We start from the raw sequence: 23431 nt of genomic DNA on the forward strand, positions 1-23431 counted from the left end.
CATGCCACAACTAGAAGGACATGCAACTAGGATATACAACTATGTACCAGGGGGGATTTGGGGAGATAAAGCATTAAAAAAAATAAAGATTGGCAACAATTGTTAGCTCAGGTGCCAATCTTTAGAAAAAAAAGAAAATAATCATACACAATTTGAAGCAAACAGGGGTCATGGGGCCGAGAACGCTGGAAGCAGAGGCAGGGGGAGACAGAGCAGCCTGGGAAGATCCCTCTGAGTTGCTGGTGTTTTCACTGGAACCTGAATGACCAGAAAAGGCTGAAGAGCAGGGTAAGGGTGTTCCAGGCAGAGGCAAAGGCCCTGAGGCAGGTGTGCTTGAGGAGAGAGAAGGAGACCAGCATGGCTGGTGCGCTGTGAAAAGGACAGTGGGGTCCAGAGCTGGCCAGTGGGGCCTGATAGAACCCAGCACAGGGTAGGATTGCACGTGATGACAAGTCATGGACCCCTTAACAAGACAGCAATGTGATCTAAGTTACGTTTAAAAGAGAAATTGCTAACCGTTGTGTGGGGAGTGAACTGGAGAAAGCAAAGAGAAAAACCACATAGAAAGTTAAAAAAGAGAACAAAAGAATCCTCTGAGGAGCTTTCAGAACATACAGATATCTAGACCCCACCTTGAGCAATTCCGAATTAACTGGTCAGACGAAGCATCAGTATTGTCTTAAAAGCTCCCGAGAGAATTTTCATGTGCATCTAGGTATAAGAAGTGCTCATCATCATGTTCTCACAACGACCCTGGATGCAGGGACTATTCACCCATTCTACAGATGGGGACGCTACACTCTGACGGTGGGCTTTGCAAGTCTGAGGATCTGTGAACATCGCCAAAGTCCAGGATCTGAGGTGCGGGTGTGAGGGCAGCATGGTCTGGTGATTTAGACCCGAGGTCAGCAAGCTTTCCCTGTAGAGGGCCAGATGATCGATATTTTTGGCTTTGCTGGCCACACACAGTCTCTGTTGCAACTACTTAACTGGGAATTGTAGTAAAAGCAGCCATAGACAATAGTAAAGGAGTGGGCGTGGCTGTGATCCGATAACAGTCTTTACAAGGACAGGCAGCAGGTCATTGTTTGCTGACCCCCGGTGTAGACATGGGCATTGGGCTTAAATATACCTGAGCCCAGGTCATGCTCCTTCATCCACCAGCTGGGTGATCTTGGGTGGGTCTCCACCTTTGTGAAGTGGGCACCATGACTGTACCCACCTCACAGCTGCACCGTGAGGATTAATGGGACGGTGAGAGTAAAGCTCCAATACTGGCCTAATACACAGTCACTTATTTATTACTGTGGGCAGGCCCGGCCCTGGGAACTGGGGCTGCCATGGGGAGTGAAGAGAGAGGGGGCTGGGGTTTCAGCCCGGAGAAGGGACAGAGGGCGGGACCCCTTTCTCAGGACCCCGGCAGCATCAGGGCTCTCCCCTCTTCCCCATCCTCCTCCTCCTGACGGGAAGGCAAGCCTTTATCTCCTTTGGGGCAGGTAACCGCTCCTTCTGACAACATGCTCTTCCAAACCCAGAGTTTACAGCAAAAACATCTTTCTTTCTTTTGCCCAGTTCTTGCAATCTGAGCCCTGGCTTACAAGTGCCTTGTCCCTGCTATGGCTTTTAAAGGCCTGCTTTGCAACCAAAAACCAAAAATCTGATTTTATTCTCTGTTGCCAGCCTCAGCCCTCCCCTTCTGAGGCAGGACAGAATGCCACGTTGAATGGTGGAGAGAGGTTAAAGGATACCAGGGTGGGAGGATGGGAGCCTCAGTTAATGTCTCAAAACATTGTTCCCTGCCTCCATTCTGCAGCGGGGCACTAGAGAGGCGGTACGTCATTGCGGTTAAGAGCATGGATTTTGTAGCTAGATTGCCTGGGTTAAAATCCCGACTCTGTCATCTGTTAGCTGTGTGACCTTGGGCAAATTACTTAACCTCTCTATGCCTCATTTTATGCTCACTAAATGGGGATTATAATAGTACCACACCTACCTCATAGGATTGTCATAAGAGAGGTGATGACACAGAAAGCACTAGAAGTGTCTGGTGCATGACAAGTATGTTTAGCTACAGGTGTTTATAAAATTTAGCACTGAGAATTGGTCACAATTCTCTATATATTAGGCCAAAAAAATTACATTAGAAGATCTACTTTAAAAAAATCTTCACACAATCTGCCAAACATATTTCCCAGGTAAATATCAAGTGTGTATTCATTCATTCATTCATTCATGTTGATTTTCCTACCAAAATGCCAGGTGCTAGAAATGCAGCAGTCAGCAAAGAAGCTAAGGTCCTTATCAAGCTGTCTGAAGGAGGGACCTAGAGCACACCTGCTGTCCGTCTTCTTATTTGAGACACTCATGTAGGCTGCATGCTACATGGGGAAACGGCTCTAGGCTTGAGGAGAACATGCCAAGAGCTGAGGAGCTGATTCTATGCTCTAACTTGCTGGGAAAGACATATGTTATTAGAGAGAGTGGAACTCACAGGAAGGCAGCTGCTGACCAGACCATTCGAACAGTGAAGATTGGTCAAATAGATAAATAAAGGCCAAGGAAAAGAGAGGAAGGAAATCATGTTATAGATCTGATATGCATTCTTATGGGAAGGAATCTAGGCCATATTTCACATGATTCGGTAAGAAAATTGGAACACTGAATGATACACATACCTGATTCCATTTATGTTCAATGTGTACATTCAAAGTTGCATTCATATAGGCATTTGTAATTGTCTGTAAGGATTCATTCCAAACTACTAACAGTAGCTTTCTCAGTGGTAGGATTAGGGGAGAGATTTTTATTTTCTACTTAACACATTTTTATTGTATTGTTTGGAATTTTCAGAAGTGTATATTATGGTGATGACTTTTGAAAGAAATATTTGTACTTGAGGGGAAAATCTGTTCAAAAATCAAATGGGGTACACTGTGAGGTAGTGAGCTTCCCATCAAAAGAGGCATTCAAGCAGGAGCTGGAGAAGCATGAAGGAGAGGTTGTGATGGGGGATTGGACAAGTTGTCTCTGAGATCCAGAGGCTCACCCTAGGACTCTGGAATGGGACTAAAGTGGCCTCGAGAGGTGAGCATGTGACTCAGCTTCCTGCTGCTCTGAGTGGGGCCCTGCCACCTGAACTACCCCTGTGTAGTATTCATGGACCCTGAGGTTAACGTAACACTTTGCCTCTGCTCCAGCGCCGCTGCTGAGCTGTGGGCACTGCTAGGGAGGCAGTGGCCATGCTCAGGCCCTGTTCTCCATTCATGGACTGGCCAGGGAAGGAGATGGGGAGGGAGTGAAGACATGGGGGCCCGCCACCTATGTTGATAAGGACTCCTGTCCTTCCTCCTGCCCCTGCAGGACAGCCATGGAGTGGCTCCGGATGTCTCTGCTGCTGGTGGCCTCTTGTACCTCCACTGTCCAGGGCTCACGAGAGGTGGATGTCAAGGAGGCCAGCATCAACACGTCCCAGCCCTTGCACATCCTGGTGGAACGCAACCTGCTGGTGCTCACACCTGCCGGCCTGACCCACATGCTGAACCAGACCCGCTTCCTCATGGTGCTTTTCTGTGAGTGTCCCCCACCCACTAGGCGGAGGTGAGGGGTGGGCTGAGACCTACCTCCTTGCTCCCGGGGCCAGAGGAGTTTCATATCTGGCTTCAACACGTATGGTTAATATCTTATCATCCCTATTTCCAGAGAGAGTACTGAGGTCCGGGGAGGTCAAGCAATTTGCAAGATCTACATTGCCATTTAGTCTCGATTTGTGTGGGTCCTCTGTCCCACTGAAGGCAAGGAGCCAGGCTTTCCCCTCAGGTGTCTTTCACCATTTGGAACCTCAGTTCCCTCCTCTGTAAAGTGGGCATGAACATAACGCCCACACTGAGTTATTGTGAAGATTAAATGAGACCATATGATAAGTTGCTGGAACACAATAGAGCGCAATAAACGATGGCAGCTATGGGCAAGCTCTTGAGAAAAGATTTTTAGACCACCACCTTTATCATCTGAGTTTTGCATGCCCACTTTCATTCTTTGGACGGATGCTCTTTGCCTCAGCAGACACTTTGGCAGCAAGAACAGGCTTCTTTTTCCTGAGGCGTTGGCACAGACCTGGCCTTGGCACAGGGTGGGAGGGATTTTCATAACAGCTCTCACACAGCAAGCCCTCACTGTGTGTGGGGCACTGTCCTTTGGAGCTCATTAAATGTGAAGTCATTGAATCCTCACGACAACCCAGTGTGGTGGCACTATTCATGTCCCTATTTGGGGACATGTTACAATTAAAGTTGAATGTACATCTGTTCTTAAAAAAACCAGGCAGCATTGGCTCACATTCCTGCCACGTGATAATTGGCTGGAGCTGAGTAATGATGTCCCCTCTTGGTCAGAAAACACGCTGTCAGTTTCCTTATCCAGCCACCCCCACACAGCACACCCCTGCCGCATCCCAGCACATTCAAGTTTGTGTCCACTGCCTGAAATTCAGGCCTTCCCACTCCTTCCTCGACTCTTGTCTCTTCTCATTTGATACCTTCTCTGTGAGCGATGCCACTTCAATGGGGGAGTTGAGGATGTGACAGCATCAACTTGCCCTGGGTCTCACTGCCTCCTCAGCGGGCTTGCGCAGCCACTTCATACCAAGAGAGAACAAAAACATTCTCTTTGTGCCCTTAACCTTGACAGCTCCCAGAAGGGAAAATCTGATCAGCTCATTTTTGCCTCCATCCAACATGGAGCGTGCCTACTGCATAAAGTTCCATCAAAATGGTTGCAAGCCTCTGACCTCTGTCTAGCCCAGGCTGTTCATGGTTTCCTTTGACCTAAGTGCCAGGGGATGTGCTCAGTTTTACTTCAAGCCCATGGAGCAAGATCTTGCAGGAATGATCCAGTTTGGGCCATTTTCTTTACGAGAGTCTGTGAGCAGGGCAAGCAGTCTGCTTTGCTGAACGACTCCTCCAGCCGGTTCCCCACAGCCCCCATCCACACCAGGACTCGGGCCACCACCTGAGCATCTGCTTCATGGCTCTCTTCTCAGGGAAGAAGTGAGAACCCTGCAGCCCTCCTCCGCCTGCGGTGGAATTGTAAGCTAAGGATGTGCACAGGTCAGACATCTAAGCCAGCTGCTCGTTTTTGCCGCAGCCCTAATCTCTGAATCCTGGGCCCAATGGGGGTGTTGAAGGATTTAGAGCCACGCACTTTGCACAACACAACCCACGTCTCCACACACATTTAGCCTTCCAAAAATGGCACAGCAGGTGGACAAGACTGGGAACCTGCCCCGTCTGCATGAGAATGCGAGACTGTCCAATGATTACTCTGTTTTAATCAGGGCAGAAGGGCAAGTTCGTGGCTCTGTTGTCTTATAACTTAGGGATTGATGCTGATTGAACCTGGGGATGCACAGGGAGCCTCTCAATTTTACATTCTTTAATTGCATTTGATAACCACCCATTTGAATTCTTTGAACTTAAAGCATTCCAACCAGAGGGTATTTCAAAGCAGTGAACACCAGCAGCGTTTTTGTTATCTAGAAGAGACACTCAAACTCATTACCTTTGAATATTTGATTCCTTCCAATACACAGTTTAAATCAAAATGAATTCTCAAAAACTGGCAGGCCTTCTAGAGTGACCTGTGGAAAAGGTAATTACTTGGGGAAAGCATTACAATAGCTTTTTTCCAGGGAAAGATTGGCTCTTTACAGAAAGGATTTTTCAAATCTTGTCCTGAGGGAAATACTGCCCGGGTAACTCTCAGATCCTTAGCTGCTGCCCAGTTTCTTATCTCTCTGAGGATTCCAGGCTCAAGAGCCAATGGTCAGCAGAACCTTGCCTCTTGGATGTCCCTCACTTGTCTCAAAGGCCACATGTGTCAAAAATAGACCTCAGCGTCTTTGATTCACTCTCAACAACCTGCTTCTTTTTACGTCCTGCCTTACCGACAGCACCACTATCCACCCAATGTCAAAGTCAGAAGTCTCAAGGTCACTCTTGACTCCTCTCTGTTCGCACCTCTAATCAGCCACCAAGTCCTGCTGATACCGCCTCCTAAAGCCCTCTGCAATCACCAATTTTCCCCCTTCCCCCAGCCACTGCCTTAGTTCTGGCCTCATCATTCCCCATCTGATCCACTGCAGCATCTTTCTAGATGGTCTCCCTTCCCCTCCAGCACTGTCTCTACAGTATTCCCAGAGATATTTTTTTCTAAAATGCAAATCTGATTGGGTCACTCCCTAATTAAAAACCCTGAAAGATTCTCTAAGACCCCAAACTCCTTAATGTGGCTACAACATCCTCTGCTGGAGCTAACCTAGGCCTACCTCTTCACTCCACTTGAACTCTATGGTCTAGACCCTCAGTGATTTGTGGTTACCAGATAGGGCACATTGACTCGGGCCTCAGGGCCTTTACACTTACAGTTCCCTCTGCCCATGGTGTCCTTCCTGAACTTCTTCACCTGGATTGTGAGGCTTAAGTTCATGGAGTCACCTTGTCAGGAGTCTGTGTTCACCCTCACTCCCACCTAGTTGGGCTAGGAGGTCCTCCCACGTGCTCACACAGCCCTCTGCACCCTTCCTTTCATAGCATTTGCCACACTGCATTGAAACTGCTGTTAAACTTGTGAGCTCCATGGGGCACAGGGGCCAAATCTTATTCATCTCCTGATTGCTAACATCTGGTCCTGTGCTTAGAGAATGGCAGGCCTGGAGAGAAGCTGAACGAATGAATGAGTGAATGAAATGAGCTTTCTTTTGGTCCATAATGTTCTCCATGAATGAGACAAGGAGAATAAGGAAGAATACATTTAGTGGGGAGAAGCCAAAATGAGATTTATCAGGAGCAATGTCTAGGATCATTTAGTAATTGTCCCTAAAGCAGAGGCAGCAAGACTCTGCTCTGGGAGCAGGTGAGACAATGAGAGTGATGATGATGAAGATAGTTATGTGGATGAGGATGGTGATGAAGATACTTATGGTGATGATGATGATAATGACAACAACGGTGATGATAATGACTTTGCCATTTACTGAGACCTGCATTCCAGGCACTGTGCTTGGTCTCATTGCTTCCATCTTACATCAGAGCAAATAAGTTTCAGAAAGGTTGGATAATTTGCCCAAAGTCACATAACTGATAAGTGATGAGGCTTGGATTTTAGACCAAGTTTGACACCAAAATTGGTGCTCAATCCCTCTTACAAAACTGCCCTGATAACTGGAACATTCAATCATTCATTGAATGTTCAATGTCAATCAAGTCAATCAAGACTCTGACCACTTCTCACCCCCTCCACTGCCACTACCCTGATTCAGGCCATTACTGTCTCTCACCTCGATTATCACCGTGGCCTCCAACTGGTCTACCTAGATCCACTCTTTTTCTCCTTCAGTCTAATCTCCATATAACATTCAGAACAATCCAGTTAAAGAGTAAGTCAAATCGCATCTACCTCTGTTCCAAACACTCCAGTCCCTTTCCACAGCCCTCAGAGGAAAGTCCACTCAGTGGCCTGCAAGGCCCTACGTCATTTGACCCTTTTGTGTGCTGGTCCCAGCCCATCAGTAACCAATGTTGCGGTTAGACTGTCTCTTGTGGTTCTGATTATGATTGCAAGACCAATAACCATCAGGAAAGTTTGAAAAAATAGAAGTTTGTTACTTATAAGACCCGGAAATTACACAGCACATCTGAGGCCAAACAGTGAGGTCACAAGTAGAGAGAGAGAGAGAGTGCGTGGGCCTGGGGTTCTGCTTTTACTAGGGTCGAGGGTGGGGGCCTTGGGTTTTTGGGCTCACTCTTTATTGGTGACTTTAAAACATAAGAGCAGGAATTTAAAGCACAGGAAAGAGAGAGAGAGAGAGAAAAAAAAGTGGCCCAAATGATCAATTATTGAAATCAACCAAGATCTCCGAATCAAGGGGCCTCACTCAGTGGGGCAGGCAGCCTGGTTCTTTACCTAGTGTGTGGCAGGCAATGTGTTTATTCCAGATAGTCCTCTTGCAGTGGATGCCTCTTTGAAATGAATGCCTTGGCAATCAAAGCTTAAGTCAGACACTTGCATTATAAACAAGAGAAAAATCCCCAACTATCAGGGCTTATACTATAGACCCCCACCCCAGCTCACTCTGCTCCAGGCCCAGAGGACTTTTTGTCATGTCTCAAACATGTCCCCCACACTCCCACCTCAGGGCCTTTGCACTTACAGTTCCTCTGCCTGAAACGTTCTCCCTCCAGATTTCTGCATAGCTTGCTCCCTCACCTCCTTCAGTCTTTGTTAAAACGTTCCTTCCCAGTGAGGCCTCCTTTGGCCTCCCTGCCTGCTCTCACAGTTCCCCTGACACTCCCAACCTGCAGCTCTGCTGCTTCTTTCTCTAGAGCATCTAGAGCATCGTCACTTAGCATCTAACGTGGCATAGATTCTACTTCCTTATTTTGTATACTTTCTGCCTTCTCCAGTGAGAACAGGATTTTTATCGATCTGTTCATTGTTAAATCCCCAGCACCTAGCATAGTGCTTGGCGCATGGTGGATCCTAAAAAAGATTTGTTGAAGGAATGAATGAACGAATGAATCCTCATTACTATTAGTGTTAGGTCCCATCCATTTAGCTCTCAGGTCCCAGCATTCCAGCTGTCACACCTTTCTCTCACTTCCATTGCGGACACCCAGGAGCTCAGGGTTAGGTGTGGCACCTCTGAAAGCCCCACCATTTGGACAATCACTCCAAGTGTTTGTCTTGCTCTGAGGTTCTTCCCTTAGAAACTCAGATTTGGATGCTTTGTCGATCAGCAACCCTGAGCGGGGCATGACTGAATCCACAAGGAAGCCAGGGAGAGCCCCGAGGGCCAGAGCTGGTGGCCAGCCATAGGACAGCACCTGCTGGAGTGATGGATGGTGGCTATCGAAGGCAATGAGGGTGACAGAGCAGGCAGTGGAGAGGCATCGATCTGTGAAAAGTCCCTCTTCCTGTCCATTGATCAAGGGTTTAACGAAAATGATCCTTCACTTTCGGATTCCGTCACAGGAGCAGGTATGCTGACTGGCAATGGGGCGTGTGCCTGCTGGGGCCAGCTTTCTGGTTTTCCTTTACAAAAGACCTCTCTGTTGGACTTGGAACTTGTCCATGGCAGTGGTGGTATTCTGTACTTTCTCCAAGTGCTCCAGATGGACAAGGGGGCTTGAAAAAGATAAAGTGTTCTGGCTTGAAAGGGAATCAGTGAGCCCTCGTCCTGGCTTGGCCCACGTGTGGCAGACATCCGGGGCCAGCAGAGGGACCTGCAGACTCACAGTGTTATCCGGCGAAGGCAGGCAAACTTGAGAGCCATTTGGTCCCCTCCCATTTAGACCAGGAAGGCCTCTCCCGCTGCCAGGATCAAGAGCCAGCTCCCTGAGGCTGTTTCCAGAAAAGGGCTCCCCCTTCTTACCCCCACCCCACTTGGCTCAGCAATGTAAGGGGTGAAGGAATCTTAATCGAGAATGTCAAGGTCTCTTCAATGCTCTCCCCAAGGGGATGGACTCAGAGAGGGTAAGGGGCATCATAACCTCCCCCCGACTTCAACCCTTCCCACACATGGCCTTCTCTACTTGAGAGTCACCTGACATTATATGCAGCTACAGGGCAACTGGCAGGGCCCAATTTGGCCTGTTAGCTCCAGAACTCTCCACCTGATGGCACCCATGCTCTCTTGTTCTCTCTCGCCCAACCTCCCCCCCCCCCCCAAACTCTCTCTCTTCCATATAATTTCTTACCATGGAAATTTCACAATAATAATGTCTGTAGTAATAATAATGCATTGTGTATTTACTACATGCCAGGCATTATGCTAAGGGTTTTACAGACCCAGTGAGGTTAGAGAGCTGAGCAGGTCTGGATCCTGGCTATACCCCTCACTGCCACATGGCCTCAGGTGAGCAGGTCATTTCATTGTGCATCAGTTTCCTCATCTAGGAAGTTGAGATAATAACACCACCACCCACCCCATAGGAGGACTGGGAGGACTAAGTGACTTAATCCACGCAAAGCTCTTAGAAAATCATAAGCACTGTATCACTCGTTGTTAAATACATCTCATTCGACTCTGACAACTCCATGAAATAGCCACTATTATTTTCCCCATTTTACCTGTGATGAACGTGGAGCTTAGAGAGATTGAGCGAGTTGCCCAAAGTTGCCCAGTGTTGCTGAACCCAAAGAACCCTGATGTGTGTCTTCCAAATTGGCCAATTCCATGAATCTCGTGTCTCACATCCTGTCACTCTTCTGAAAATTTACCCATTAGCAGCAGAGCACGTGAAAGGCCCAGGAGCTAAGCAGACCAAACAAAGCCTCCTCCTTGGGAGAGGGGGAGGGGGTGAGGCTCTAGCGAGTTCTGTCTTCACACTGGCTCTTTCAGACAACCCATCCTCGAAGCAATCCAGGAACATGGCTGAGGAGCTGGGCAAAGCTGTGGAGATCATGGGCAAAGGCAAGAACGGGGTTGGCTTTGGCAAAGTGGACATCACCATCGAGAAAGAACTTCAGAAGGAGTTTGACATTAAGACAACCCCAGATTTGAAGCTGTTTTTTGAGGGGAACAGATCAGAGCCCATCAGCTGCAAAGGTAATGGTACGCGGGCATCAGTCAAGGTAATGCTAGCCAAGGAAACACATAAACACCAGCATTTCAGGGGCTTAACACAATTACACACTTATTTCTTGCCACACAAAGCCCAGATGGCAGCCAGAGGGTGGAGGTGAGGGCTCTGCTCCACACAGTCTTTCATGGACCCAGGCTCCTTCCAGCTTGTGGCTCTGCCCTCCCCTACAGCCTCTGAGACCCCTGCTGTTTCCTCTTTATCCAGCCAGTAGTGGGGACAAGGAGACAGGGTATCACCACTGGTGGTGTTCATGGCCCAGGCCTGGAAGTGGCAAACATTACTTCAGTTCTCATTCCATTGACCAAAATTCTGTTACATGGTCCCACCCGACTGAAAACTGCGAAATATGATGCTGCTCTGTGTCCATAAGGAAAAGAAAATAGATTTTAGTGAACATGTAGCTGCCTTCACCACAGCTTGCATCTCAGCTGGTGGGCCCTAGAGGTGGGAGAGTGAGGTGCATGGCTTACAAACTACCAGAGACCAGAAAGTAAGTCCCTACCTCCAGCTCCAAGACCCCGCCCTGATCTACTTTAGAATGGTTTTGACAGGGTCCTAGGCCAAGGAAACACTGGCAAACCTAAAGGGAGACTGGGAGATGATGGAACAAGATGGGTTTGGGGCAGGGTGACTACCAAACACTTTAGCTTCTGTCATCATCCATTTCATTCATTAACTCATTCAATCACTTATTTAACACACTTTTATTGAGAACCTACCATGTGTCAAGCCGGTCTTGATGCTGAGGATGCTTGAAGGATTATGTGCCTCAGTGTGGCACATGGTACATCCTAACTTTTTAAATGTTAAATACATAAATGCATAAATGTATGTATAATGAATGGATGGATGGAACAAAGCTGATGAACACAGAAGTGCCCAGCACAGTCCCTACTATGCTAGTACAGTCATGTGTCACTTAATAATAGGGATGTGCTCTGAGAAATGCACCATTAGTTGTGCGAACATCATCGAGGGCACTTACACAAACCTAGACAGTATAGCCTACTACACACCTAGGCTGTATGGTACTAATCTTATGGGGCCACCATTGTGTATGTGGTCCATTGTTGACCGAAATGTCATCACATGGCTCATGACTAGGATGTTCCCATTATATACGTATTGAATGACTGAATCTCAGGAAACTGAGATTGCCTTTTGCAGCTCTGGTATTTAGCAGGCTTGTAAGAAGCCTGTTTGAGTGTTACTGCAGGAACCAAAGGGGTGGGGGTGGGGAGAGCCATCTCCTGCATGGGCTGCTCCATGCCTTGCAGTTCTCGGGATGGACACAAAGGGGCATGAGACACACAGGCCAGATTTGCAGAGGACAGTGCTGCAAAAGGGCCAACCTCAGGGCAGGTGACATAAAGGGCCAGGCAGTGCTGTGGCTCCCAGTAGGCTTGTGTGAGGGTGGCATGTGCAGGGGGTAAGAGAAGAGATGGGAGAGAGGGCAGGAGCAGTGAGAGAAAGGACAGAGACTGCTGCTTCCTACGGATACTGAGTGACCACTGTCAAGGATGGTGACCCCCTGAGCCCAAGCAAGGAGCCCTTAGTGAGTGTTGGCTTTGAGGAGGGCTGAGAAGAAACGAGAAGCCCCAGGTCACTTTAGTAGAGTCCACATCTGCTCATGAAGTGGCTCAGGTTCTGCGATGCCCTCACCTCCTGAAGGCCAGGTGAGAGTTAGAGGCAACAGGTGACAATGTGGCAACTTCCAGACTGTCTGAGCCCCGTTTGTGGTATGAATCAGTGCCTGGAACCTCCTCTGCCATGGAGGGAGCTTCAGTATCACCCCCTCCAAGAAGCCTCTCTGACTTCCCGGGTTGGAGTGCCTGCCCCTCTTCTTGGTCCCACAGCACCTGAGCTTCCTCCATCAACGACCTCACCTCACAGAATTGCATCTGTTCCTCATCGTCTACCTGCCGGAGAGCACAACAAGGGCAAGGATCTCACTTCCTTTCCTGGGTCCTCCAAAGAGCCTGCCAGAACTGGCAGATGCTCCCTGGCTTCAAATCCTTACTAAGTACCACTTGTACACTGCGTACCACTGTTCCAAGAGGAACAACCACTTCTTCTTGTCAAATTTCGATGTCCTCATCTGTAACGTGAGGATGGTGAAAGCCATCTACCTCCTAGGGTTACTGGGAAGATGAAATAAGTTTGCAAAGCACAAGCATATGTATTTCCGACACATATCAGAAGCATTTACTGTATTCCAGGCACTGTTCTAGTCCCTTCTCACATGTCACAACAACCCACTGTAGGAGGTGCTTTTACAGCTGGAGAAACTGAGGCATGGAGGAGTGGAAAAACTTCCTAAGTCTCCCCAGCTAATAAGCAGTGGGATCCATAAATCTTTTCTGTAAAGGACCAGGTAATATTTTAAGGGTTATGGACCAGACAACCTCTGTCGCAACTACTTAACTCTGCTGATGCGGTGTGAAAGCAGCCACACGGAGGCAAATGGGCGTGGCTGTGTTCCAATAAAACTTTATTATACAATCACTTGACAGGCCACATTTAGCCCATGAGCTGCACTTGACTGACCCCTGTTCTACATTGTGCTGCACTCTAAGGAAATGGCAGATATGGTTATTATTATCATCAACTATTAGTTTCCTGACCCTGGTCCAGTGCCTGGAACGCTTAGGTTCTTAAGGAATGGTTTTTGAGTTGGAATGGGATGGAATTGCAGGGACCCACTGCAGGCAGGCATGGGGTAAGAAGCCAGCCCATATTTCTGCTGGGCTTGCCCATCCCCCTTCTTCCTCAGTGTTACCACCCACCAGGGAAAGAGACAGCGGGATGCTGGGAGGAGCCAGGGCCTGGAATTCAGCACAAGCACTAGCTGTGAGAACTTGAGCCAGCCTTCCAATTTCTCATTTTCTAAGCAGGATGAACAGTGCCAGTTTGGCGGACTTGACAGGGCTTCCCTGAGCTGAGAGGGACGACAGTGCTTTACTGGTTTCCTGCACTGTGACTTTTATGAAAACTTCCCTAGGAGGCAGGTGGAGTTTAGTCCTTGCTGGGTCAAAGCCCCAGTCCCCGTCCTCTAACCTCCGTGGATTGATGGTGGGAGCTTGGCCTTGGCCATCTCCCTGGTGGGAGGGAGAATCAGGTGGCCTCCAGGTCCTCAGCTAATGACGCATTCACAGCTTGTGCCTGGAAATATGCAGCAGAGCGACAGCCCCAGTTAATCATGGACATAGTGTTCACACTTTGGTTGTCACCGTGTCCTCTGGCTCAGAGCCAAGTGCCAGGAGAGGCACCTGCCCAACAGGGGCAGTTCTCAATTTGCAGGCGCTCAGGGACAAACCATATGCCAAGTTGAGAGCTACCTCAGTCCCATGGGGTCCAGCAGGGCAAACAGAACTCATGCATTCCAGAGAAGAGAGTCCAAGATCAAGTTCCTTCAAGCTGGCTTATCTAATGATTCATTCAACCCATCCATTCATCCAATAATTATTTCTTGGGCACCAAGTATGGGCCAGACATTACAGGAGCTACTGAGCAAGTTAGCCAAAAATCATAATTTCAGAAAGAGACAGACTCAATGAAGAAAATACAAAAGGTCATAAAATAGAGAATGACAAGAAGGGTGTTAAGACCAATTGAGAACTGAATAAGCAGGAGGAGATGCCCTTGAGAGCTGAGGAAAGGGCAGCCCAGGCGGAGGGACTGGTGGATGCCAGAGCCTGGTGTGCTGGAGGGTAAGGGTGTGGCGGGAGCTCAGACAGAGGGAGAGAGCGGTGTGAAGTGAGAACAGAGCAATGATTTTGATGACCTGAAATTCTAACCTGTTTGGAGGGGTTTTGTTCACCTTTTTTGATATTTCAGAATTGTTAAACAAATTATTTTCAGGGCACTTACAACATAATTTTTTCAGACAAGAGCCTATAAGAGAACGTTTGTTTTGATGATCTGTGCCTGTTTCTTCCTGAAAGTTGGCTCAGAACACCGTGAAAATAGAAACTCAACCTGGTGGCTGGAGTCCACTTGGAGGGGGTGACTGCAGTGGGGCGGAGTGGCATGGTCTGAGGGTGGCATGAAGCCTCGCCAGCCCTCTGTGTCCCTTGAGGCCATCACATCCTCCTTCAATGAACTTCCTTAGGCCTGACTCACTGTGGCTTTTACAATGGACTAATCTGTATCTACCAAAGCTTAATACAGCATCTCCTATGACCAGAAATTCCACTCCTGGGCATGTGCTCAACAGAAGTGGGTACAATGTGCCCCCAGAGACATGCATGAGAATTAATTCTTTTTTTTTTTTTTTTGAGGAAGATTAGCCCTGAGCTAACTGCTGCCAATCCTCCTCTTTTTGCTGAGGAAGGCTGGCCCTGAGCTAACATCTATGCCCATCTTCCTCTACTTTTTTGTTTTCTGTGGGACGCCTACCACAGCATGGCGTGCCAAGCGGTGCCCTGTCTGCACCCAGGATCCGAACTGGCAACCCCTGGCCGACAGAAGCGGAACATGCGCACTTAACCACTGCGCCACCGGGCTGGCCCCAAGAATTAATTCTTAATAACCCCAAACTGGAAACAATCCATATGCCCATCAACAGAGAATGGATAAATAAATTGTGGAATATTCAGACAATGGAATACTACACAGCATTGGGAAAGAATCTACGAGGACACGCAACAACATGGATGACGCTCACAAACGTAACAAAGCCAGACCCCAAAACACACACTGTAGGATCCCATTTACATGAAGTGCAAGAGCGGGCTGACTAATGCATGCCATTAGAGGTCAGGATATTGGTTACCCCTAGGTGAGGTGGGCTGGGCTGGGAGGAGGCCCGGCTGGGACTTCTGGGGGACTGATAATGTTCCGTTTCTTGATCAGGGCGGTAATGTTCATTTTGAACACGTCAACACTCTGATGTGTTCATTTTGTGAAAATTCATCAAACTATACATTATAATTTGTGCACCTTTCTGTATGTAAATGTACTTCATTATAAGTTTTAAAAATGGCCTAATGTTCTTAGGAGGTGTAAGCAAAGACATTGAAAATAGAGTCCTTCCCAGCTGATTTACCAACTCAGTGTGCATTCACCAAGCCCCATGCAGAAATTTGTCCTGCTCCAGGGCCTTTGCACAAGCTGTTTGCTCTGCCTGGCAGCCTTCCCCTCTCCTTATTGCCTCCTGATTAACTCCTACGCATCCTCCAGTTTTCAACTCATAAGTGACTTCCTCCAGGAAGCCCTCTTTGACTTCACAGTCTAGGTCATGTATCTTTGCTACAGGCTCAAAGAACTTTGCTTTTGACTACTTTCTTTAGGCGTACTTATACACTTGTTGGTGTAATTATTTGATGAGTTGCCTACTTAACAGAATGAGAGCTGCAAAACAGTGGCACAGCTCTTGATAACATAATAGGCCCTCAATGCACATTTGTCAAATGAACGAACGAGTGAAGGAATGAATGACTGAGTGCAGGAGTAAAGGCCTGCACGTGTGGTCCAAATCTCCTCACAACACACATTGCTTTATCTCATAAACTCATTTCAAATGTTCCATTTTATTCTACAGCGGGCTTTAATATAAAATAATATTTTACATTACCTGCCATCATGTGAAATTGAGGATCCTGGCAAACACAGTCCATCTGTAGTCTTGTGCACATTCTGGCCCACCATTATGTCTCCCCAGATATGCTATATGTGCCCCAATTTCAGAAGCTAAGACTTTCGTGTGCTTGGCACCTCCCACATGATAGCTGAGAAATGGAAGTTGAAATCTATGGCCTTAGCAGACATTTGTGGCTCAGCTGAGAAATTGGAGGCACAGGGAGATAACAGAATTTTTTTCCCAAGGTCACAGAGCTAGCTAGTCTTTTAATTTACATTCTATTTACTTATATATTTTAAAAATACATCCATCTTCCTGTCACATTGGAGAGTATATAAAAAAAGAAGGCTGGGCATGCTTCCTCCTGGGTTTGATTCCCAGGTTTGCTGGAGGGGTGGCCACTGGCAAGTTGAGCCTCAATAGCCTCACCTTCAAAATGAGGAGAGTAAGAATATCTATCCTGTGGAGTTGCTCTGGGGATGGGATACATGCAAAACTCTCAGCACCGTGCCTGGTCCTTGATAAGCACTCAATACAGTTTGGCTGCTGCTGTTAATGTTCATGCCATGGAACTTGAGCGTGGGGGAGGGGAGAGTTGAAGAACTGAACTTGGCCTTCCAGGGGTGGGAGCCCAAGACAAGATGCTTCTACTCATTAAACCTGGGGAAGACAGGCCTTGCTCCAGTTCAAGAGGAAACTTCCTTGGGATCCGTTTAACTGTATCTCTCTCCAGGAGTGGTTGAATCTACTGCCTTGGTTGTTTGGTTGAGAAGACAAATTAGCCAGAAAGCATTTTTGTTCACTGATACCCAGCAGGTGGTAGAATTTGTGAAATCCAGGCCCTTGGTCATCATTGGCTTCTTCCAGGTACTGGGTTCAAGAGGTGGGAGGTGCCTTTTTGACTGGTGAAGAGCCCTCTGTCTGGGATGGGGGTGGTGGGAGGAGAGGTCTATTTGAGTTAATTGCAGGCCCATTCTTCCTTTCCCACTGAGCTGGTTTTCTGGAGGAACTGCACAGTTAAAATGAATAAAGAAAAAATGGAAGCTGAAGTGGTAGGAGAAGCTAACTAGAAAGTGGAGAGGAATGGAGAGAGAGGAGAGGAGACTGACATATTCATTGAATTGGTTTTGATAGTGTAACGGAACTTTTGGGGTTCATTTAGAACATGACTGAATAATAAATAATTTGCAAATTGTTTTTCCTTTTGGAGAATGAGTTTCTTACACGTCTTAATTCATTTTCCATAATCTGATGACTTCACCGCTTCTCTCAGTAGAAGTTAGAACTTTGGCGTTATATTTATACATGGGGAGAGTATGTGCCTCTTTCTCTCCCATCCCACTTTTTGACAGCGTTTTTCAGTCCCAATTTTCTTTCAGGCTAAAGAATGAAGGCTGGAACTACAGCCATATCTTGATACCAAGTTTGTATTTGGTACCACCTGTGGTCAAATCAATTGCTTCTTCTGAAAGCAGTAACAGGATAAACATTTAAAAATCTCAACCCATGTTAGAACATCCAACACTGTTCTATTCAGAAAAGGTCAAGTTTATCAATTCTCTCCATTCTTCTCTGTGAATTTGCCTATTTTGGCCTCAGTCATAGCCAGAGAAGAGGATTTAGGTGACCCAGCAAAATACCAGAACTTGGAAAGGAGGGGAGATGAATTGGTCACCATTTCTGCCTTGCCCTTAAAAAAGCCAGGCATTCTGCTTCCTACCGAAGCCTCACCAAACATCCTTCCCAAACAGGATTTAGAGGAAGAAGTAGCGGAGTTGTTCTACGATGTGATCAAAGACTTCCCAGAGCTGACATTTGGAGTGACATCAATTAGCAATGCCATTGGGCGTTTCCACGTCACCCTGGACAGTGTTCTGGTGTTCAAAAAGGTAGGACTTTGACCTTACTGCTGGTGAGCGGTCTCTAGTTCAAAACAGTGGACTACGCATGTATGGAAGGGCTTGGGTACCAATTCTGTTTCTTCCACCTGTGAGCTAAGTGCCTTCTGCAAAATCACTCTCCCACTGTTTCTCTGGCCTTTCCAACCATTCTCCATTGTAAGCTCCTCCTCCTTTCCTTAACCAGTAAATATAATTCATTAAGGCTTAATCCTCTGCCCTGTGTATTACTCTGCTCCATGCACCCCCTTCACACCCTGTATCAGCAATTACCATCCATACACCCATGACTTACAAATCTCTATCTCCAGCCAGAATTCTCTAATCTCCAGACTTTTATATCTATCATCAGATGTCTCAAGATGGCCAAGCCTAAAGTCATAATCTCTCCTCCAAATCTGTTTCCAGCATTTCTCTCTCAATGAATGGTGCCACCATCTCTCCTATCTCCCATCTGAGCAAAGCCAGAACACCCAGGCATCATTCTAACACCTCCCTCTTCTCTACCCCTCATAACCAATCCACCACCCCAATCCTGCTCATTTTAAATACAAAATACCCCTTAAATCTATCCGTTTCTCTCTACTGCTACCATCCTAGGTCAAGGGACCATCATCTCCCACAAACTAATGCAGCATCCACCCTAATGCAACATGCCACATTCTCTCTTGTCCTCTGAAGTGTAAACTTTCTAAAATTCAAATCTGATGGTCACTTTCCTCCTTCCCACTGAAAATCTTTAATGGTTTCCTGTTACTCTTAGGATAAAGACTCAAGTCCCTAAAGAGGCCCACAAGGCCTTCCACAGTCTAGCCTCTATTACACACCTTCCTCCTCTCCCTCTCTGGATTCTAGATCTGAGCTGTCCGATATGGCAGCTGCTAGTTACATGTGACCATTTACATCAAGATTTATTAAATTAAAATTTTAATTCCTTGATCAAACTAGCTACATGTGGATAAAGGCTACTATATTGGATAGCATAGATTTACAGAGCATTTCTATCATCACAGAAAGTTCTATTGAAGAGTGTTAGTCTAGATACTGTAGTCTGGTTCCCGAAACATGCCTTCCTCCCTCCCACACAAAGCCAAATCCTTACAATAACCACGTTACTGAGAGACGTGGGTTAAAAGAGGTTAGGTTGCTTGCCCAAGGCCATATAGGAGGTAGGTGGAGTGACAGCCAGATCTGCTTGACATTCAGAGAAGACTGTGAGCCACTTCATTTTTACTTGGGCCCATGGAAATTATTGAAAGGTTTTAAGTTGGAGAACAACGTGATTTGTGTTTTTGAACGGGACAACATGGAATCCAGAAATAGTTCCAAATACATTTGGAAATTTAGTATATGATAAAGATGATATTTTAGATCAGCAGGAAAAATCTGTGTTATTCAATGACTGGTGTTAAGAGAACTGGGTAGCCATTTGGAAAAAAAAAAACCTAAAGCTAAATCCATATATCACTCTTTCCATCGAATTAAATTCCAGATTGATCTCTGATTTAAAAATATAACACTGAGACCATGTAAAAACTAGAAGATGCCATGGGAGAGTTTGCTTTCTAAACTTGGAATGGGAAAGCCCCTTTGCAAGGCATGACAGAAACCCTAGAAACTATCGAAAGTAATACTGATAAATTTGGGCCACATAAAAATTTAAAAGTTCTGCAGAATAAACCCCATCACAAAATCAAAAGACAAACAGCAAACTCAGATCAGGCATTTGAGGGGAGACTTGGTCTATCTTAATGGTTAAAAGCATGAGCATTAGATCAGACTGTCTGGGTTGGAATCTTGGCTCCATCTCTTATGAGCTTAGCAAACTTGGGCAAGTCACTTCACTTCTCTGTGCCTCAATTTCCTCAACTAAAATGAGAGAAATAATAATATATAGCTCAAGGAAATGTCATGAAGATTAAATGAGTTTATGCATATAACACGTTTAGAACAGTGGCTGGTACAATATGAGCTCTCAATAAGTCTAATTAGTATTATTAGACTATTGTTATGACCAGAAAAATTTGGACTTTATCCAGAGGACAATGGGGGCTATGAAGTGTTTAAGCAAGAGAATGACATGATCAGATTTGCGTTCTAATATCATCAATCTGGCTGAAGTGTGGGGGATGCATTGGAGAGAAATAAGGGGAGAAGTTGGAAGACCATCAGGAGACTTTTGCGGGAGTCCTGGAAGAGGTTTGGACTACAGGATGGGATTGGTGGAGATGAAGAGAAGGAGATAGAGTAGAGGGAAATTAGCAGATAGCTGCTTCTTTCTCCTTCCCCCAAAACTTTGATCCTGGGCTACAGAGAATTATATCATTCCCTGTGTTAGTCCTCAGGTCTTTCCAAGAAGCAGTCACCAAATAGGATCAGACATACAAAGATTTATTAGAGAAAATGCCCGTGAAGGAAAACAGAGAGGATGCTGAGGGAGACTCAGAGAGCCATCAGGCCAGGATGTAGGTCTGACCCTTCAAAAGGAAAGAAGGTTGAGTGAAAGAGTCTTCGACTGCAGTGAAGTTCTTAGAAAGTTTGTCAAAGTCATCATCAGACAAGTCCTGCATCTCTCAGAAATAGTATCCCTGACACGTTCAGTTATTTGTTAGGAGCAGTGTGTGAGAAACTGCTCAGCATCAGCATGAATATGTTGATGGATTTCAGAGCAAGGCAGCTGCAGCTGTCAGTCACACTCCCTGTCTTTGTGGATAGGAGATTTTCATGGCTGCCACATTCCCATATCCTACCCACAGGCTAATCTACCCAGTCATCCATATTTATTAAGTACCTAGATTATGGATTATACTTGTCACCATGGTGTGTTCCTTTTATCCAAGGGGAAATTTGTGTTATTCATATTTACTAAGTGCCTACATTATGGAAGCTACCACCCTCCAATGTTTTTCTTCTTTTGTCCAAGGGAAAAATTGCGAAACGCCAGGAGCTTATTTATGACAGTACCAACAAACAAGTCCTCAGTCAAGTCATAAAAGAGCACCTCACAGATTTTGTTATTGAATACAACATTGAGGTCAGTGAGCAGAGACCCTGGGAGACGGGGAGCTGGGGCAGCTGTATGCATAGAATGACCTCTTTTCCTTGTAATTTCAGAATAAGGATCTGATTTACGAATTGAACATCCTGAACCACATGCTGCTCTTCATCTCCAAAAGCTCCAAGTCATTTGGTACGATAATGCAGCATTATAAGTTGGCATTGAAGGAATTCCAAAACAAGGTTTGTGGAAGGTGCCATTGCTCTTTGGGGCTCTTAGATGGGGATCCAACACCTCTAGACTCTGATGCCATTTGCCTGCCCTACTGATTATAAATTAACCCAGGAAGGATTTGTATTTGCATACCAATTTCCTGATTTGCATATAGATGCTATGTATTATTCACTATTTAAACCAGCCCCCTCCCTTCTTCTTGTCCAGTGTCTTTTTCTTTCTTTCCAAATGCATGCTCCTCCTTCTTTCATCTTTTTGATAAGTCTACTACGGGAACATGATGGTTCAGCTGGCTTTTTTGATGGACTAAGCGCGGGTGACTGCAGTATGGGTAGCATTTGGCCTGGAAGTGAGGGGCATGAAAGATCCCTCCTGCCTGAGGTCAGGGAGTGTGAAAAGCCTGAAGGTGTGACACAGCACAGATGATCTGACAAGGAATTGCTGAGATTCTGGGCTTTAGCATCACACAGACCTGGGTTCAAATTCTCCTCCCCTTACAAGTGATTTTGTCTTAGGTGAGTTTCTTAACTTTTCAGTCTCAATCACTTCATGCGTAAAACAGAGAATTTCTGTGCAGAATTGGAAGCGCTATATGTAAAGCAATGAGCAAAAGTATGATACACAGTGCTTCTTCTTATTGCTATCATTATCATCATTAGAAACAAATCTGTTTTTCCTAAGCACTATATCTAAATTTAGGTAGTTATCACCACCTGGACTATGGGGGCTATTTATTTTTCTCTGTGTTTTTATAAGAAACACAGTAATGGAAGATTTTTTCTTTTGAAGAAAATTATTCTGGAAATCAAATGAAACAAATAAAATCCTGGAAACCCAAAATAAGCACAAAGTAAAGCCACTAGGGCATGAACATTAGGGCATGAACATATTTAATGTTCATGCTATATCCCACCACATTGTCCTCCAGGAAAGTTGCTCCAATTACAGGAAAACTTCTAGTGAATATATTTCCTGGCTTATTCAATTTTAAACCTTAAGATTTTTGATGTAATTAAATTGATCACAATCTGATTACTTTCCCTATATTTCTCCCATGTTATAATAGTCAATATTCACCCACATTTTCTTCTAGATTATATTTTAATTTGACTCTTTAATCTAGGTGGAATTTATTTTGCTATATATTGTGAGATGAAGTTCTAAATTGTCTTTACCTCCATTAACAAGCTTCCCAAATGCTATTTATTATTTGGGATCCATTTTAAACCCAAAGATAAAGCATTGGATGAATATTATTCCAACAGTTCATGTCCCCCATATCTTATCTTATTCACTTCTAGCAGTGTTTGTTGAAAGTATACAAGGATGGTTTTCATAGGTCTGCTTTGTTTTTCACAGTCTCCCTACCCCCTAGAAGAGTGTCTGGCACATAGTAGGCTCCTTCATATTTTGATCAGTGAATGACCTGAGAGTGTCTGATGTCACTCTCTGCGGCCTCTAACTGGTCTCCCTGCTTCCACTCTTGTTTCTTCTCTGCAACCAGAATAATCTTTTAAAAATTATCATGTCACTCTCCAGCTTCCTATACTTCAGTGGCCTCCTATCTTGTTCAGACAAAACCCAAGCTCTGTGCTGGAGTTCTGACCTCATCTCTGACACATCTCTGACTTTGTCTACCATGACTCTTTCCCTCGTGGTGCTGAAGCCACATGGGCCTTTCCTTTCTATTCTAGAACACTCTAAACTTCCCCCACAACAGCTCCCAGGCCTTTGCATTCCCAGTTTCCACTGCCTGAATCAAGGTTCCCCTGCCTTGTTACTCATCTCCTAGGTCCCAGCTAAAATGTCACCTCCTCAGATACTCCTCCTGACCTTCCTACCTAATGCTGAGCCCCTACCTCACCCTGTCTGTGTAATCACTCTAACACAGTGCCCTGTTTTATGGTCTAGTTGGCACTCATCGCTATCTGAATTTATTAATTTGTTTACACATTTTTGTCTGTCTTCTCCACGAGAACATAAGCTTCATGAGGGCACAGATTTGTCTGCCTTGGGCAGTGTTGTACCCCCAGCACTTACCAAAATGCCTAGTAGGTATTCCACAAATACCTGTTGAATG

At 45.9% G+C, this 23431-nt stretch overlaps 1 protein-coding gene across 1 annotated transcript in view; it reads left to right on the forward strand.

Moving 5' to 3' along the window:
- Positions 1 to 3367: 3367 nt before the first annotated feature.
- The window catches only part of LOC123276971 (protein disulfide-isomerase-like protein of the testis), a 28373-nt gene continuing 8309 nt past the window's right edge, over positions 3368 to 23431 (forward strand). The window contains exons 1-6 of the mRNA XM_044747488.2: positions 3368 to 3569; positions 10397 to 10603; positions 16955 to 17088; positions 17973 to 18110; positions 21043 to 21153; positions 21234 to 21359. Of these exons, the coding sequence (XP_044603423.2) occupies positions 3368 to 3569; positions 10397 to 10603; positions 16955 to 17088; positions 17973 to 18110; positions 21043 to 21153; positions 21234 to 21359 (918 nt within the window). The remainder of the gene's footprint in view (positions 3570 to 10396; positions 10604 to 16954; positions 17089 to 17972; positions 18111 to 21042; positions 21154 to 21233; positions 21360 to 23431) is intronic.

This window comes from Equus asinus, chromosome 14, assembly GCF_041296235.1.
Source record: "Equus asinus isolate D_3611 breed Donkey chromosome 14, EquAss-T2T_v2, whole genome shotgun sequence".
NCBI classification, from domain to species: Eukaryota; Metazoa; Chordata; class Mammalia; order Perissodactyla; family Equidae; genus Equus; species Equus asinus.